Genomic DNA, 18,621 nt, shown 5'->3' with positions numbered 1-18,621 from the left:
AACATCGAAGAAATTTCAACCTTTCAAAACTTCCGGAACATCATTCTTTCTCATGGCAACAAGGTCATCTATTCATCTTTTATTTCATCATCATTCCTCTTATTCATCATGATTCATGCTTATCATTATTATCAAGTCATCTTCAGTTATGAACATCTTCAACAACTTGAAGACCGTGTACCTGCAAATCTTCAACAAGTACAACCATGTACAAATATACAGAAGCATGAAGTCAACTATATCAAAATTATGTCATTATAATGGAAACATCAAAACAATCAAACTTTAGACATCAAAAACCTAAACCTAGTTAGGTTCATAGTCAACAAGGGTTACATTTTTATATTCTGGACTTCAACCACTTGCTAGGGTTTTGTTCACAAACCCTAGATTCCATCAATGAGCCTTAAAGCCTTAGATATCAAGTTAGCAAATCATAACACTTTACATTAGGGGCTTCAATATTAAGCCCTAGAATTTCATGTCAAGTTCTACTAGGGTTTTGACACAAACCCTAGATTTCATCAATAAGACTAAATCATGTATATCATCAATCAAGTCAACATTTCATATATAGGGTTTCATTATCTAGTCCTAGAATATCAATCTCTACTAGGGTTTTGTCGTAAACCCCTAGATACATACATCAAATTCCAAAATTAGATATACAACAAATTTAATTAGGGTAGGAAATCATATGGTAGTACAGACACTAGGGTTTCATTACTAGGTCTTTACTTTAACTATTACAAGGGTTTTGTTCATAAACTCTAAACCCTTAAAAGGGATAGGGTTTTACCATAACATTACGAAAACACTAAACATCAAAAGAGTAGGATTTCATTATGAGATCTAAACTTGATCAAAATACCCTAAGAAGACTAGGGTTTCATCATTAGCATACCCCAAGCATCAAAAGGCTAGGGTTTTACAACGAACCCTAAAGGTTAAGGTGTCACCAAAATGAACAAACAACAAGAGATAGTGTGATAAGGGTATATTTAATCTAAAGATTAATCACCCAAACAAGAATCCTTATGATTCAAAAACCTAGACATGAGAGAGTTAGTAATGTATAGTAAATTCCAAAAATAATCGTACCTTTTTATGTGAGGAAGACTAGCTATAAATCATGTGAACTTTGAATGTACCTTGAGTTGCTCTTTTTACAAACCTTGTAGGGTTTCCTTATTGAAGGACTCCCCCTTAGCATCTTCATGGTCTATTGCCATAAGAGTCAATTTGTGCCCAAGGATCCAACTTTTGCTTCCTTTAATATATCCCTACAGTATTTAATGACAAGCATATCCAAAATATACGAGTACAATAACATATTAACTATCTAGGGTTTTCATTACCTTGAATGAATCTCAAGGGATTTTGAGTATGAACCCTTAATTAGTTCTAGGGCTTTATGTCAAAACAACGTTCAATATTTCTTTTCATAAAGAATTGTCAAATACCTATAAGCCGTGGATATCATGAGTTAGAATATAAGGGTAAGGGTTTTTCATATGTTCAATCTTTATCATAAAGGAAAACTTGCAAACCCTAGAAGCAGTTGAACCCTACAACTTTTTCATACTAGAATTTTAATAGATGATTATGTTATACATACCTTAAGATTACATACCTCTGTCTTGAAGGATTGATGTTTCATTTGCCATGTTGAAGTTGATGTCATCATTGGACCAATTGTAGCATCTTCTTGAGACAAGGATTGCGGATTAGGTTCCTCTTCAATAGACTTCTTATAATAGGCTTGTGTCAAGCTAGACCACTGATATGCCTGTAGCCTTCCTTAAGAAAGGGTTTCGATACTTCTTTCAACAGATGCGGTTTTGACACGACCTTAGTGTGTTACAACTTGATGAGCTGCTATAGGTCTTTGATAAGGTCTGATATAAAATTCTCTTTTGACTGGGTCTCCATCAATTTGTCAATCAAATCTGATATGTTTGTCAAAGTAGAAATTCTTTTCACCTTTCAAGGTCAGTTTCAATATCACTGATAGGGATTCAACCTTTCTAAATATATAGGTGCACAGGTCTTCGTCGTTCTTTCCAAGAAACTTGGCTCCTTCAAAGGATGACTGTGGCTTCAAGGTGGATTTAAATAGATCTTCGAAATAGAAATCTTCGTTTTCTCTGTTTCAACAATAGAATGACTTTGTATGGTTCTTAAAACTCCTTCGCTAGCCTCAAAGACACCTCACTTATGTAAGTTTGATCTCCTTATAATTGTGTAAAGACCTTCATAAAGTTCGGACTTCTGAGAAGATTTCAGATCTCAAAAATTCATGTATAGAACTCAAATTTTAGTGGAAATATCAGACCCTTTAGATGTATGCCCAAGCTTTCAATCTTCTTCTTGAGAGATTTGGTCTTGTTTAGGCTTGTTGCTTGGTTCTTTGGATTTTCAAGACAATGCTTTTCGGCTCCCTTTACTATTTTGGTTTTCTAGCTCAGGCCTGCGTCCTAATCAATGAGGTATTGATTCATAAACAAGCCCAAAATTGAGTTATTTTAATTCGGTCCTTTCAAGTAACTCGGTCTTCAAGGCTTGACTTAAAACCGCTTTCCTTTTGCATACAAGTAATCTATTAGCTGCCTTGTTCCATCGTCCTTAGCTCTGATACCATGTTGAGAAATCTAGGGCAGCTAGGTTAGGGCTAAATCAATTTGATTTCTCTTAACTTTGATAGATGCTTGTGACATTATTTTAGATTCCTCCTCTTTTTTATATTATGTTATTTTATCATCAAACAACTATAAAAAACATGAAGATCATTAATGACAAATGGACACCAGATGTAGGCACTTAGCCAGGGCAAAACCTCTATTAAGGGGAAAACCCGGTCAAACTCTTCCACTAGTAGATTCAAATCAGATTGAGACAACCAGGACCCAAGACTAAGACAATGACTTCCGTCACTCCACCAAGTCAACCTCTCAAGTCCAACTTCAGTCTAAGTCAACACAACTTTTCTCCTTAACAAAAATCTCGGTCCGCCTTATAATTTTTGGAGCTCGCATATCTTCTTGCTCCCGCAATTTCATAGTTCTATGTTCTGCAATTTCGTGGTTCTATGACAGGCATTCTTGGCCCTGCAATCATCGTGATTCCACTACAGAGATTTTCAGCCCTTCTTACTTCCGTACTTGATCTTATTCATGATGAAAATCCTTTAAAGTATGTAACTCACACTCCTTTCTTTCCTTCATATCAGACTTGCTTGATTCACTTCTTTAGATAGTGGAATGCACTTCTATTAATAGTGTTCTTCAAGGTGGTGGTTTCCTTTTATGAAGCCGACTTGATGAGGAGAGCAGGCTGACTTGGTGGAGGAGTCTAGTCTTACAAAATCTATTTCTTTTATAGTTTTACGAAGCCCAAGAATGGTCTTACAATTTTATGACATGGACAAAGACTTATGACTCAACCCTAGAAGCCTTCAATGGAGGCATTTGACCTATTTACCCATGCTTTAATAAGTCAATTTCTTTTACAATAAAAAATCCTTTTTCTTTCTTTTGACAAATACAATTATGAAGACCGACACTAGTTACATTCTTCAACACTGATATGGGCAGAAAGATCAGAGTCTTGAAGTCAGGTAATGGGGGTGAGTACAGCTCAAATAAATTCAAATATTTTTACAAGGAGGCAAGGATCAAGAGGGAGCTGATAGTGCCTTACAACTGACAACAAAATAGGGTTTACTGAAATGAAGAATCAGTCTGTAGTTGGAGTTGCTAAGCTGATGATTCATGCTTACAGTCTGCCCATGTTCCTTTGGGTGGAAGCATGTAATACAACATTGTATGTGTAAAGCAGGAGTCCTCATAAAATCTTTGGGGACAAGAGTCTGGAGGAGGCTTTGTTTGGAGTGAAGTCGAAGGTTGGCCACTTTCTCATTTTCGATTATCTAGTGTATATCCACATATCAACAAAGAAGAGGAAAAAGTTGGAGCTCTTAGGAGAGAAGGGCATATTTGTGGGCTATAGTGAGACCTCAAAGGCATATAGGGTCTTCATTCCAGCGCAAAGGAAGACTGTGATGAGTCGATGTCAAGTTTGAGGAGGTCTTAGCATTCAGGAAGTCTCATGAGCCCATTCCAGTGACAATAGACAAGGAGCAACATGCTTCAAAGATTGAGGAGAGTTCATTGCCACCCACAACAAGTACTTAGTCTTCAAGTTAAGAGAAGGACTTGGAGTCTCCTTCTAGTTCTATCAAGAGGAGGCCTCAGTGGCTAGAACAAACAGAGTGACTCTTAGGAGCATGTGGAGGCTCCTAGGAGCACATTTAGGGTGAGTAGATGGCAAAGGAAGTTTTCTAGTTATATGGCTCTCATGAGTAATACAATCATTGATTTTTGAGCCTACTAGTTTTGAGGAGGAAAACATACCGTCATGTTTGTAGGGCTGACAAGATGGAGGAGTATCACTCCATCTTGAAAAATGATGTGTGGGACATAGTTTCGGGACTGGAGGGAAAATCAGTGGTGAGATCGAAGTGGATCTTCAAGATCAAGCATGTTGTGGACGACAACATAGAAAAATACAAAGCGAGGTTTGTCGTGAGAGGGTTCTCCCAAAAGGGAGTGGACTATGATGAGATTTTTGCTCCAGTTGCAAGGTATAATTCCATTTGGGCTATCATATATATTGTCTCAGTAATGGGGTGGATGATACAGTAGATGGATCTGAAGACGACATTCCACAATGGAGTTATTGAGGAGGAGGTGTACATTGAGCAACTTTAGGGCCTTGAGATTCATGGTAGGGATTTTCATGTATGCAGGCTTAAGAAGGCCTTGTATGGACTCAAGCATGCACTGAGGGTGTGGTACTCTAGGATTGATGGGTACTTGTTAAGCAGTTGATATTTTGAAGAAATTTGGGATAGTGGATTGTAGATGTATGATTACACCTATGATCATCAATATGAAGAAACTGAATGCATTTAGAGTTGGTGGATCCCACGTTGCATAAGTAGTTGTTTGGTTCCTTGATGTATTTGGTCAACATTCGGCCAAATATTTCTTTGTTGTAAACACCTGATCTAGTTCATGGTGAAACTGAGGCAGATGCATTGGACTGTAGTGTAGCATGTGCTCAAGTACTTGCTTGGTACAATGGAGTATGGATTGAGATATGTCAGGAGCGATGGATTGAAGCTTATGGGAAAATACAGATTCAGATTGGGTAGGGAGGGTAGTCGATAGGAAAAGTGCCTTAAGGTGCCGCTTTAGCTTGGGATCAACAGTGATTTCATGGTTCAATAGGAAGCAGGCTTCTGTGGTACTTGGTTTAGCAGAGGCAAAGTATATGGCAACGAATTTGGCAAGTTATGAGTCTATTTGGCATCACTAGTTGCTCACATGATTATTTGATCAGGAGTTGGAGCCTATGGTGATACACTGTGATAATAAGAGGTGCATCAAACTCTCGGAGAATCCAGTGTTCGATGATAGGCCCAAGCATATTGAGATCAAATATCATTTCATCAGAGATAGGGTCCAGAGAGGAGTAGTGAAGCTTCAATATATCTTCACAGGTGAGCAGGTTGCTGATATTCTGACCAAGCCTTTGGTAAAAGGGAAGTTTGTCTTTGAGAGAGATAAGCTGGGAGTGGTGTAGAATACCTTTCTCGCTAAGAGGGAGGGATGAAGTTTAGCAGCAGACAAGTGCTTCTGCATATGCTAGGTGTTAAGCATGCAGAAGTTATTCAAAGTATAACTTAGGAAACTTACTTAATTTATTAAGTTGTTTTTTATGATTCTCCTAAGTCTAACTTAGGAGAAGCACATTAATTAAGTTTATTAATTAATGTTGGCTATTCAGTTAGGAAAATTTAAAGAAATGTAATTCAATTACATTAGTGACTTAGATTTAATCTCAACCATTGATCTCAAGTGAGGTGACATCTAATCTCAACTGTCAATTACTTTCGAGATTAGGGTTAGGGATTTAGCTCAATGAAGAATTATAAAAGAGAGCCTAAGGAGAGAAGACAGATTTGACAAGAGCATTTTGCCAGTGAGTGATCTGAAGAAAAGATGAAGGACTTTTGGCTAGAGGTCAAGGCCAAGGGAGGAAAATAGCAAGAGAGATTTCAGCAGCAAGAGATCATTTCTGGTAGGATTGTACAGCAAGTTTAGCAGATCAATAAGGGGCAGCCGTATGTGTGGGGCTGTATTCAGCTAGAGATCTCACACATGCTGCACAGGGACGGTTTTGACACATGGTACAAGTGTCCAGGTGCATAGGAGTCTAGTTTACGCACGATCGAGGGCAGGTTGCAGGCTGAAGCAAACAACAAGTTGCTGGGGTGTTTCAGAGGAGATTTGGAGTGCTGTATAGCTAGTACAGGTGCCCAGAAAATGTCTGTAATTGCTGTAGCTTGTATTTTTCAGTAGGGTCATTTTCCCAGTTAGGGAGCTCTTACTGTTCTGAGTAATAAAAATGAAGTTCAGTTGGAGGGTTAATTTCTGTGTGAGAATTATTTCCTGTGTTTGCTACATGACAACATCTCCCCCATATTGGGCTGTAGAGCACCACTTGGTGCAACAACCAATTCTGTCTGCTGATTTTGTGTCCAAGGAACAGTGTAAGCATTCTTCTTATGATTAATTAGGATGTTGTGAAGTTTAAACAGGTTGATGTTTAATGAAATTAAATTAATAGACTGCACATGGGTGAAAATTCATCAAAATCCGTCAAAGGATGTTTTTACCGAGCTGAATTCTGATTTGGTACATGTCTCACGAATGCCTGTATCACCTTTAAGGATTATTTTTTTGGTTTCCAGTAATTTTTATTGGAAACTAGGATTTCAAGGATTAGGAGCATGTATCTTTTTGTGCTCAAATTTATTTGACAATGATTGAAACTTAGCTTCCACAGAATCTCAGGGAAAACAGTAGCTTTTGCAACAATTTTTTCCTTTAATGGCTTGAATCTTTGATGTTAACATGTTCAAAAGTACCCACAAGTTTAAAATCTCACAGATTGAATGAGATTAGATCACCAGAGACTCTGAATTTGTCAAATAAACCATCCTGAGTTAATGGAACCCAAAAAAATGAAAATTAAATGATCCTAAGTATTTATGAACCCAAAGAATATATAAACTGAAAAGATTGGACATTCTTGAAACTCTAAGAAACTGTAATAATGAACTTTTCAATTTTTTGAAATGTAAAAGAAACTGGAGATAGGCTTTTCAAGGTTCGCTGGTTAACTTTAGTCAATTACCATGTATTAAGAACATATAAAACAACAGCAAATAACAATGTGAAGATTTGAGAAATGGATGAAATTCCTCCATTTTGAGTCATCAAAATAAGAAAGAGTGCTCTTTGACCGGTGGGTTTCCTGTTGTTAGTTCATGTTTTCACTGCAGTTATACCCTCTGGTTTCTATATGTTTACAGGAAGCTGAAAGAAGGAAGAATGAATTAGAGGCTGATGAAGCTCGGTTGATGAGAGAGTACAGAGCACAGTTAGATGCTGAACGGGCAAGTAAGCTAGCACGGGGTAGAAATCATTCTGCCAAGAGTCGGCGATCAGATAAAGGTACATGGCACATTTTCATCTGTATTTGCTTGGAAATCTGTGACAGTGTTATTTGTATTGCATTTTCAATTTGTTTTCGTTTGCTTATAATGAGCATGGTGATGGCAGGGAAAAAGGACAGTGAGAAGGACAGGAAAAATGACAAGAGGAGAAAGGTACAGCTGTTAACTAGTACCCTGCCTCTATAAACTACACTGTTGTCGCAGCAGAGAACAGTCAGGAAAAACACTAGAAATAACTTCTGCAACTGTTGTATTTGCTAAAAGCATGAATTCCTCCACGAACATGTTTGAACCCTTGCTCTCATAAAGCATACTTTCAGACTGCAGACCATCCTCATTTAAAACAAACACAATCTTAGAGTTATCTCGTCTCAAAGCCCCTTCCATGCTATTTGTTGCAAGCCTACCACCTTCCTTATCAAGCACCTTCGATTTGCCACTTTGTTTTAGCTTATCAGCGTACTTGGACGCACTCTGTAAGAAAACCATGTGTTTGATGGTGTGTTCAAGTAAAGCATTAATACTGCACTTGGCTCCATTTGGGACAATGTTCCGTGGTTCTTCTACATGATCTTGTATCTGCTGCCTGATCCTTGGTCCTTGGCCTAGAACTTTCATCAGGCCTAGACCTCTCCCTATTTACTTTGATAGGTTCTTCAAGCTTTTTCCTTTGTAGAAGTTCTCGGTTCTGACACTGAACCTCAGTAACCACTGTTTTGAGCTGTGAACTTGTAGAAAATTCATTTGAAGATCTTTTAAGACTTACATCATCATGTACTTCTGAGAAAAATTTGAGTTCTGATTATTTTCTAAATCTGCATATTCTCTAGGCTGGGAAATGTTCAAAACCTTACACTGCTTTTGGTCACATGCACTTAACTGTCCTGCTGATATAGAGTCCGTCATAACTGAGGCACGGTTAAGAGAGTTCGAGTTTGTTATTTTTGAAAATATAGTTCTAGAGGATATATTGTCAACTGTGCCTTGATTAGGCGCTGGGCACACATTAGCAACTATAGCATCTAGATCTTCAGATTTGGAGTCAGGAAAAAACCAACCTTCAGGTGCATTAACTACAAAATCTGAACTCTGATACATATCCAACTCAGAATGGTAATCTGACCTATGAGAGATTGATTCCAACATTTTCTGTTCCCAAATTTGAACTGCATACATCTTGTCCACAAAATAACATTTCATTCCACATACCCTTGTCTGTTCCTTCTTTGAAAGACGGTCCCAGTGCTTCAAGTAATTCAGCACCTGACATGTGCATTGTCATCTTGTTCTTTAGAGGTCCAATTGCAGCAGTTATCAGTCACCATTACCACCAGGCTTATCACTATCTGCTGGAATAGCAGAAATCTTGCCGATACCAGGCAGGAGACTTTCTGAAGTTCAACATATGAACACTTTAGTCTGAATTACCCCAGGCAAATCTGATAACAACTCTTTACGGCAAGGTTGGTAATTTATTCAGATCATGGATTGGTGATTTATTCCAAGTGTCTTAGATGTTGAAAGCACATCATCCCCAAGAGAAGGCATGCAACTTTTACCTAAACCCTGTAACGGTTTTGTTTCAATATGACCGGCTGTAAAACTCCATGATGCATCAGTGGACTCTCTAGGATCACAAGCTGATGTTTTGATATTCGCAGAACACGACAAAACATTGTAGGAAATATTCTCTGCATTCGTCATTGGCACATGCCTAGGGGTTGTCTCCATATCTGTTTTCTTGGTGTTGCATGTACCTGAGCTTGAAGGTGACTGTTGATTTGGGGTAGCATCGGATGTGCTCTAGCCACGAAATTTGGTGGAGAGGTTAGGGCACATGAGATCTCCAATAACTAGAAAGGGTTTGGGCAGATTCTAAACAATTTGGGAGATATTAAAATAATTAATATTTTTAATGGAGTCCCTAAGTCTAAACTTAGGGAAAATAAAATATTAATGTGTATTAATATAAAACTGTGTTAGAATGGTCCAAAAGACGTGGATCAAGCCAGATCTAATCTTAGCCGTTGATTAGGGACATAATCTCGGCCGTTGATTTGTCAACGAGAAAAATATAAGAGGAGGCTTGAGGGTCACTTGGAGAATACACCAGAGTGATCAGTGATTCTATTCTCTAGAGCAGGGTTTGCTAAGAGAGATAAAATCAGTGATCAATTGTAGCGAGGGGTAGTGAGTACGAGGCAAAGAGGCAGGGACAGTGTCGAGAGACCAGCGTAGAAGCAGAGAGAGGCAGATGCAGAGCCAGAGGGAGCCACACAGAAGCAACAAAGACTGCACAGAGCCGGAAGTGCCTGCGTCATCCACGCAAACGCTGTAGGAGTGACGCAAAGAGCCAGAGAGGTTGCGCATAGCCTCAGTAGGCTGACGCAGAGGCCAGCAGGGCTAATGATGAGCTTCAGATTGTGCTGGAAAGACATTTCGTGGAGCAGGCTTTCCGAATACCTGTTTCTGAAGAGAGGTATTGCTGCTAGATTTTTTTTATCTCTGTCGGGTAGCCAGTTTGGCACCCAGTGTACTAAGAAAAGCGCTGCTTAATAATAAAACCCTTAGATAGTTGCACCGGTTTTCCTACATTGGGTTTTTCCAGGGACATTAGTCCAAAAATAACGGCATCATTTGTGTGCTTGTTTCTGTTTCATTTAGTTGATGATCTGTAATGTGTTGAGCATGCACTTGTATTTATTTTCAGTATTTACATGGTAAATAACTTGTTAATTAACAGAACAAGTAGGTAGGAATAAATCAGTAAAGTGCATGGAGGGTTTCTAACTGTTAGACTTAGAAACTTCAACAGTGACGAGTATCCAAAGTGACCAACATGACCTTGAAATATTGGAAGGGGGTGTTGCCCATCTATTTGTTTCAAGCCTGTCAACTCTGATTTCCCTGAATTGAACAGGGCAGATTCTTGGAGTCCATCAGCCCTAACTAATATCATGAAACTGTCCTGGCACAATTTTTCAACATTAGAAATTTCAACACTTCCAAGAAAAGGGTTCAAGATGCATTCTTCTTGACAATCCAATGCCATGTTCCCTTGAAACTGCAGTTGCTCCATCAGTATCTTCCCTGAACCATTGAATAATGGCTGCTGATTATCATGTTTGCTTGCAATTGACAAAGACATGTTTGCTTGCAAGTGGTCTTTAAAAGGGTATGCATCCTTGGAATCTGAGTGCAAAATTCTTTTCTCCAAATCTATATCATTTTCACAATCAAGGGTTGCACTAGCTATGGTAGCTAAAGTTGGCATTCCATAACAACCATCAACTACAGAATAAGATGTTTCAGTCACAGGGCCTACTGACTTTAGATCTTTCATCTTTCGTCTTATTGTTGGTAATATTGCCAAGCTCTGGTTGCAGAACAGTTTGTCTATCTAATGACTTCTCTGAATCTGCAGTGTCGATATTCAGAGTTCAAGGAATCATCCAATAAATATCTCTCACCTTCATTCCTTTCCTTTTGCCTCTGTCTTGGTTCCTCTTATACTTTGTTTTACAACATTGGGGCTTATCATCAGTATTACTCAATTTGTTTTTCTTGCCGCTAGCCCAGAAGTCGTTCCTTATTTGATCCTTTTCATTTTCCTTGTCCCAATCTAATTTTGTAAGAGCCACTTTGTTCCAATATTTTAATTTTTTTATAGTTTCCACTTGCTGCTCTTCCAACTTCTTCCAAGATTCTGCATACTCCCTACCAAAAACTGCTTCCTGCGGTTCCATATTTAAACACCCTTTAGGTTGGCAAGAGAGCCAACTCTGACCCCATTGTAGTAGTCTAGGGCCATTTTTCTAGGGATTCCTATGCATTTAGGGCTTCTTCAACATAATTCATTCCTTCATCCAATAATGGGATAAATAGTGCTTTCCAACAATAAAAGAACTAATGCATGACTGAGTGATTATGATTTTTAAACCACCATCAATAAGGACTTTCAAACAAATAAATGTATTTAATAGGAATTCAAACACATAATAGCAATAGATCTTAGTTATTGAATTGATCCACAAACTAAACAACAAAATTAATAACCCTTCTAATGCCACTGTTATTTGTCCCGGAAAACTACTGAAAGAGACTTTTGTGTTCAAACAATATGAATAGCTATCATCTAACCAACCAATGGATCCTAGTTCAATGCTTATAATTTAGGATAGACCATACACTTTCAACAACGCAATAATGCCCAAATAGAGATTCGAGTAATCTAGGTTAAACCATACGAGTTCTCTCTGGATAGGGGCCTCAAGAACGCACTTGTTTCCTACCCGTTCCTTGCAAATTTGGGAATTGATTCACCCTTCTACCTTTGCATCCCTTTTCCGTTCTATTACAGGAGCCACACTATGCTAAAAAATTCGGGTTTATGAGAATGACCTCTGAATTCCCCTGTATTAACCATCAACATATACTCTATACCAACACGCTGATGATTTTCTCCTCAATCCACAAATCTTCTTCCAATAATCCTGTACCAGAATAGAGTAGAGAAATAAGGAAAGATAGAGGAAAGATCAAGTTTATCAACTAGGGTGAAATCTTTGACCACCGAAATTGATAGGAGAAAAGGGGTCTCAAAACCTTCAGAGCCTTAGGCTCAAAGAAAACAATGATAAATGATCAAATGAATTCAACCCTCTTGTATTTATAGATTTCCTTGAGGGGATTCTCTTCTTAATTAGTTGAGTCAAATTCACACCAAACCCCAACTTTGGGTTTCTCTGCCCAACTGCCCCAAAACTCACCCTCCACTGCCGAAACATTGGGTATTTTGGGGGTTTTCCCTTTATCAGGCACTATAGCCTATGAGGATCGATAGGCTACTTCGTCTCCTGGACAATTAATTTCCCCGGGACATTACAAAAGGCTGTGTTGGGCACAAATTGGCTGTCGTAGTGTGATTGATTTCCCATTTTACTTTCATTGCAGTTTATTTTCTGAGTTAATATACCATTGTGTTTGTTTTATCAACAATTTCAGAATTTATTTGAGATAAATATTTTTTGGGTTTTTAATAGAATTGGTGAAGTAAAATAAATTAGATTTGGTATAAAAGAATTAACATGGTATTAGAGCAATAGATACTTTGGGGGAGATCAGATATCACTAGGGTTTTACTCCGGTGAAGTTTTTTTGCAGCAAAATTTTATTTCGCAATAAGGGTTTTGTGGCTAAAGTCAATATGGTAATATGGCATCATCAAGTCTGAGGTATGAAGATAGGTTGGAGGGGGCTGTAAACTTCAGTCCATGGAAGGAGCGGATCACCATGGTTTTACTGGCAAATGGTTTGTGGGAAATCACAAGCTAGGAGATTCAAGTTCCTCAGGATGCTACCAAAGAAATTGAACATAAGATAAAAGATATAAAAGGTAGGAGAATCATTTTGGATGGTGTGAAGGATCACATAATCCATCACATAACAAAGAAGGATTTAGTGTATAAAATGTGGATGACCTTGACAAAGTTGTACCAAGGTAACAACTAGAATAGAAAAGGGGTGCTAAGAGAGAAGATAAATAACATTAAGATGAACAGATATGAGATTGTGGCCTCATACTTCACAAGGATTTAACAGGTTCGTGTTGAACTTTCATGTGTTTGGATTAAAGGTGTGGCAACACCTATAGACCCATGGTATTATGATTTGTGGTATTGCACCCTCTGGAAAAGTATAAGGGTGAGTGATTCTTTTGGTTGACAAGAGAGAGTATCTTGGGCCGAGAAGGGCCGAATAGGCCACAAATATGTGGAAGGGTTGAGTAGGCCTTAGATCAGTGGAAGGGTTGAGTAGGGCCTCAGATCAGTGGTTTGGCCAGAAGGGCCGAGTGGGTTGAGAGGGCACAGAGATGTGCAGGAGCATGAGACATTGAGAGAGAGATTCTCTCAAGTGAAAAGGAGATTTGCATGAGTGATATTGCAGGTTTGCTATGAGTGAGATACTCAGTTGTGCTGGGTCCAAGAGAAGACGACACCAACTTCAGGAGGAGGAGTGTGATACTCCAATGTGTTGGGTCCAAGTAAGGTGCAAGGAGCAGTGAGGGAGATAGATCCAGATAAGCCAAGGAAGATCAAACGATAGATCTAGGGCTTGATCAGGTGGATAACTCCAAGTTTGTTGTTGTATATGTATTTTCTTAGTTGGGCCATTATGTCAAGAGGGGAGCCTAAGTAGGGTGAGTCATTATTAATGATGAATTCGTTTGATTGGGTAGAAATATGTTTGTGTCATATGTGATTGAGATTGGTTGTGTAATTGTGCTTCTGTTGACTTTGTGTTTGGAACCTAGCTATGTATTTATTCAGTAGATCAAGTTTTTACTAGGAATTAAGTATCGGGTGCTAGGTTTGTAGGAAAAACTAGCATGGTATCAGAGTTGAAACTTTGAAGAAAGTCGGTCTTGAAATCATAGAGGCCAGGGTTTGTATAGGATCGTTGGGCCAGGTTTGGTTGCAATCGTGCAAAGGCGAAGAATTTTTAAGGGAGTTGTCGGTAGGAAGCGAAGTCACCAGGTTCGTGTTCGAGGTGGAGTTCAGCGACCTTGAAATTTGAATAAAGTTCGGCAACTAAAATTTTGTCGATAAAGTTCGACATATAAAATTCGAAAAAAAGAATATATATAAATATATATATATATATATATATGTAAATCAATTTAAAGTCAAATTCAAAATCCATAATGCACATTGCAGAGACATAAGGTTATTGCTCAAACATTTAAATCATTTCGACATAATTTTAAATTTTTATAAACCATGAAAGTGAGTGCCAAATTCCAATAAAGAACCAAGTTCCAACTTCCATACATAGTAAACAAGGTGAGAAATTTATCATAGACATTGGCAATTTGGCACACATATCAAATTCCACAAAACCATGGGCCATATCGGATTTCATATATTGAAAAACAATTTGATAAAAAAGTATTCAAAATATATAAACTCGAAAGTTTAAAGTAGCTTGGTAGTTTTAGAAAATTGTTCATGCAAAAAATAAACTAGAAATCTAAAACAGGAACGCAAGTTTTATTCTTGATGTTCCTATGGCCCACTTGTTATATCAAAAAGTTCTATATCATCAAGAGCAGTAGGAGTTGTGAATCCGCTAGATGCTTCAACATTAGATTCATCAGTCAATTCCCGGCCAATGTCACTATCAATGTACAAATCAGCGTTATCCATTGATGCATTTGGAATAGGATCGATCCAAGGAGTAGAGGAATTGGATGACTCTTTAGCCACATTCTTCAATGTCAACTGCAAGTTACTACGAACATAAACAAGATCTTCTAATCTTCCAGATAACAATCTATTTCTTTTCTTGGAATAAGTGTGGTCAAAGGAACTCCAATTCCTTTCACATGCCGATGCACTTGATCTCTGGCTTAAGATACGAATTGCAAAATTTTGCAATTCTGGTGCCCCTGAACCATCAAATTTCCACCATACTGCTGGATCACTTCTGCTCCTATCATACTTTGTTGATTGTGTTCCAAATAACCATTCTTCTAACCTGTATGCCCTCAACTGACTTCTGATCAAAACTACAATTATTGGATCTGGATTTAGCTTCTCAATACCTTGGATAAGTCCATTCATGATTTCTTCATCCCTATGTCTTGGTAACCCAAACAATCTAAGGTCCAAATAGCATGCTGCTGCATGTAATGGACTATGCATCATCTTCCATCTTTGATCAATTAAATCCCATATCTCCTGGTAATCAGCTTCCACATTATGAAAAGCAGTTGCAATGGTCTCTTTGCAACGATCAATGCTTTCATAAGCAAAACCCATACAAGGTTTGTCACCATCAACCATGCGGAGCACATTAACAATTGGGCCACAAATTTTTAAAACCTTGTTTGCATTTTCCCAAAAGCCATTATTGAGCACTATTTGTTCAACAATTTTCCCCTTAGTTTCTTTTGAAAGGGTAGATCTCACCCACTCAGTGTTGCAAAAAACAGCTCTTAGGCTCGCTTTTTCCTCAACAACTCTTTTCAGAGAATATCAAAAATGGCAAACCTTGTATCACAAGGCCTCAACAACTCTTTTGATGCATTCTTCCTGTATATACTCAAAGTGAGATGATGGTTGATGATGAAGTTTGCAATTGTTTTGGCTCTTCGGATTGTCTCATTGACCCAAGGAAATTTCGCTAAGTCATGCAACATTAAATCCAAGCAATGAGCTGCACAAGGGGTCCAATAAATATGATTATACTTTTCCATAATCAACTTCCTTGCACCAACACAATTTGATGCATTATCTGTAATAACATGGACAACATTTTCCTCCCCAACCTCTTGAATCGCTTCATCCAAAATTCCAAAAATAAATTCTGATGTCTTCACTCGATCCATTGCATTTACTACCTTCAAGAAAAGTACCCCTTGAGGACTATAAACAAGCACATTGATCAATGGGCGATGACACAAATTTGACCAACCATCACTCAAAATTGTGCATCCTGCAAGCTTCCAAGACTCTTTAATCTTAGCCAACTTTCCTGTCACTTTGTCTTTTGTTTTCTTTAGCAAAGTTGTCCTTAAAGCTTCAGATCCGGGAGGAACATAGCCCTTCCCAAAATCAATGGCCTTTTTAATTACATTTTTAAAATATGGACTCCTCGCCACATTAAAGGGAATTGCACATGCATAAAATAATTCTGCAACAGCATCATCAACTTCTTGTTTCTCAACAGGTTTCCAGAATTGATTTAATGTTTTGGTTCCACTTGTTTTTGCTTGAGTAGAACTTGATCCACCAATGTTTGAGGTTGAATTAATGGTGTTGGAGGAAGACATGGCAATCTCCCTCTCAATTCGCTGCCTCTTATTTACCCTTTTCTCCTTTTGCATCTGTGAATTGGAATGGTCTTTCTGCACTGTGGCTTTTTATTCATCAGTGATTTTAGTGCAGGCTTCAACACCACCTCCACTTCCATTGCTAATACTGAGAAGGTGATCCACTGCTCTAGTTAAAGTGCCAGTGAAATCATGTTCACACAGCTGACATGAAAGATTATAACCATCTTTTTTGACAAAATTCCAAGCTACAACAGTTGATTTTGGGGGTGCCATTGAAATTTGAAGGTTCTAAGTCTCTGATTGTTGAAAACTAGTGAAGGCTTGAAGTCTGAAATGTCTGCAATTTTTTTTGAATTTACATTTTCATTAGTTTTTTTTTTTTTTTTTGCAGAATGAAACATAAAAAAAAAATTCACAACGTACAGCCTACAACTTATAACTGAAGTCTGAGAGTCGTATTACAATTCACTCTATGTAATACTTTTGTTCTCTTACTCTAAAATTGTCAAGTATAATAATATGGTGTTCATTGTTTATAGTTTATACTAGGTCTGCTTGTCTAGATTGATTTTGAAACATTGAAACAAGTATTTGTCCACACTCAGGTCTGGAGATATATGATTATGTAAGCAATTCCCCAGGAATAGGGCAGCTTGTTTAGAATCCAGGCTGTTTGATTTCAATTCTGAGAAGTGGTTTCGCCATTGCCTTTTGCTTCCGCTTTTCTAGTCCTTGTGGCAATTTAAAAAGGTTTTCCAGGAAATTGTTCTCACATCTCTGCTTCAAGTAGATTTTATATCCAAGTCTGTCTTTCCTGAGGTATGTCTGTTGCTGTGTATTTTGTGAAGGGGATGCTGCAATTTTGTGAAGGATCTTCTCTTGCAGGGACTCTGTTCTGGTAGCATGCTTTTTAAATCTGAGTGGAATCCTCATTATCTCTCTGGAATTGAGGCCTTTTTTTGGTCTTATCCTACACAATCTGGTTTTATTTGAAGTTTGGCTTGGCCTTTTGAGGACAACCATGGATCACAGGGAAGTGTTGGAATTCAAGAGGGCATTGAGAAGGCATGAAGGGTACATTAAGTCCAATTCTAAGTTTCTAACAGCTGGACCTTATTTCTCTAGAAGGAACGAGTTGACATTCTTGTTGGATGAAAGCTGGGTCGTATTTCTTCTTGGGCAGCGTTTTCATTAAAAGACTGAACGTTTGGATGGTGGCATGCTTCAAATAGCCACAGGCTGGTCGTATTTTTGGTGTTGAGCGTGAGACTGTTCTCCCAAGGTTTTATTTTGAGTTCTGGAGGTTAGATTGAGGAGGTCATAAGATATTTCTCCCTCTTTCCTTGCTGCTGTAGCTTCACTGGAGGGCCTGTGTATCACCTTTAGAGTCATATTTGGAGGGCTAGGTGCGGAAACAAAATTCTGGGAAGCGTGTATCACAACGAGTGTTGCAGCATCATCCTGGTGAGCTAAATAATTGCTTATGTACTCTCTAGTGTTGACAGTCAACTAAATATCAGGTTCCAAACTTCCATCTTCCAATCTGCTCTGTCTATTCAAGTTTGAATGAAACTGTCTATTTGTAAAGGCTGCTGTCTATTATCCATTGCATTAAATTTATGAATTATACTATTGCCAAATATACAATTGTTTGGAGACTGTTGATACATGTGAAGGAATTAAAAACAATGTATAGTGTGGCCAACTTATGAAAACATCACCTATAGCAAAGTGTAATCGAACCTGTAGACTGTAGTCTGTATGTTGCTCACGCGGAGTCCAGACTAGTCATTCGGTTGAAACTTGAGGTCAGTGGTCGTCGGTTGCAGGCTGCAGCGTCGCTCGGTGGTAGACTGGTAGGTATAACCCTCCGCAAACAATGAACATTGAAACCTAAAACCCGACGTCCGCAAACAATGAAACCTAAATCAAAACGGGACCGCAATAATTCATTTCGAAATTTTTTAAATCGAACCAAAACGGTTTTTGTCGAAGCTAAAACGAACTTAATTGATTATGTTCGCGTTTAAATTCGAATTCGCCTTCAAGTTCGAGTTCGCCATAAAGTTTGGCAAACTTGAACGAATAAGTTCGTATTTGTTTGGAGTTCGGTGAATTTCGAACTTATTCGTTCAAATTCGCCGAACCTGGTGACTAAGGTAGGAAGTCAGTGCGTAGATTTGTTAGGGCCGCTGAAAGG

At 38.3% G+C, this 18,621-nt stretch overlaps 1 protein-coding gene across 1 annotated transcript in view; it reads left to right on the top strand.

Annotated features, from left to right (window-relative positions):
* Positions 1–18,621, top strand: part of LOC149166669 (stress response protein) — a 115,652-nt gene that overhangs the window by 25,253 nt on the left and 71,778 nt on the right. Inside the window, exons 3-4 of the mRNA XM_089432731.1 lie at positions 7,442–7,583; positions 7,692–7,738. Coding sequence (XP_089288857.1) covers positions 7,442–7,583; positions 7,692–7,738 — 189 coding nt within the window. The remainder of the gene's footprint in view (positions 1–7,441; positions 7,584–7,691; positions 7,739–18,621) is intronic.

This window comes from Pinus tabuliformis, chromosome 5_1 (assembly GCF_031772625.1).
Source record: "Pinus tabuliformis cultivar Carrire ecotype Pingquan chromosome 5_1, CPIR1, whole genome shotgun sequence".
NCBI classification, from domain to species: domain Eukaryota; kingdom Viridiplantae; phylum Streptophyta; class Pinopsida; order Pinales; family Pinaceae; genus Pinus; species Pinus tabuliformis.
The sequence above is the reverse complement of the archived record's forward strand: the minus strand, read 5'-3'. Positions and strand labels throughout refer to the sequence as shown.